Here is a 1,245-nt window from a genome sequence, read left to right on the forward strand (position 1 = left end):
GTCAAAGATGAAAGATGCGAATGAACCAGGAAATAACGATGGGAATAGAATAGAAGGCGAAAGAGATAGCGATAGAAGATCAAATCAGAACAGTAATAGTTATAGTATTGTAGCAGACGACAGAAATGAGAAGGACTCAGCAAACGGTAATCAATCAGACAACAAATATATTTCAACAAAAAGAAAAGCTGGAGAAAGGAGACAAGAAGAAAGGGATTTGAATGTGACAGACTTAGAAACAGAAATGGAAACCAACCAAGACAACAAAACAGACGACTCAATAGAAATGGACAGAAATAATAAAAAGAGTAAAGTGGGGAACATCTCGAACAGTTGTGAACAGATTGATATAAATGACTATAGCATCATCCCTGGTCCAGAGGAAAATTTAGGTACCATCTTACAGAATCATGATGTAATGACACCACCACCACTACAAAGAACAGAACAACACCCAGACCCAACATCAACTCCCAACCAGAAAAAAGACCCCAACCAAATACATCAAAAGAAACAGAACCGTATCCCTGAAAACGTCACACCAATTAACGATAAGAGGGAGAAAGAGACCCAACAACAGAAAACTGATACACAACTCCAACAACAAAAACGAGAAGACCCCCCAACCCAGGAACAAGACCCCTCCTCAACAAAAATAAAAATAGACCCACCACCTACACAACAACGAAAAGATCCTCCAACCCAGCAACAACAGAAAAAAGACCCACCATCTCCAAAACAGAAGACACCACAGAAACAGAAAAAAGAGCCACCACAAAAAGAGAAAACAGACCCACCCACCCTACAACAGAAAAAAGAGCCACCACCAAACAAACCAGCCAGAAGAAGATATGAACCTAATATAGATAACATCAAGAGGATAGTAGAGGACAGACAGAAGAGAAGAACAGATAACAGCAATGAATAGATATGTATTTTTTAACTTTATACTTATAATGATTAATATAGGATCCTGGAATGTAAATGGCTTCAAGAGCAAAGATAAAATTTTAAAGGTAAACTCCGTTTATAGTTCAATTGTATATTCCAAATTATCAGATCATAATATTGTAAGACTTGTATTTAACCTAATTGAGTGTGAAAGAGGACCAGGTGTTTATATTTTTAATAATGAGTTACTTAAAGATACTCCATATTGTACATATATTTCAAATTTAATAGATGATGAATTGAAATCAGAATTTTACTCCCAAAACATACTTGTATGGTATGATAATTTAAAGT

General features: G+C 35.8%; 1 protein-coding gene across 1 annotated transcript; it reads left to right on the plus strand.

Moving 5' to 3' along the window:
* Nucleotides 1-7: 7 nt before the first annotated feature.
* Nucleotides 8-928, plus strand: LOTGIDRAFT_176525 (hypothetical protein; the record flags this gene model as incomplete). Its single annotated transcript, XM_009052950.1, has 1 exon — nucleotides 8-928. One exon carries the CDS (start codon nucleotides 8-10, stop codon nucleotides 926-928), a length of 921 nt encoding a protein of 306 aa, XP_009051198.1.
* Nucleotides 929-1,245: the final 317 nt, after the last annotated feature.

This window comes from Lottia gigantea (assembly GCF_000327385.1).
Source record: "Lottia gigantea unplaced genomic scaffold LOTGIsca_1925, whole genome shotgun sequence".
In the NCBI taxonomy this organism is placed as follows: Eukaryota; Metazoa; Mollusca; class Gastropoda; family Lottiidae; genus Lottia; species Lottia gigantea.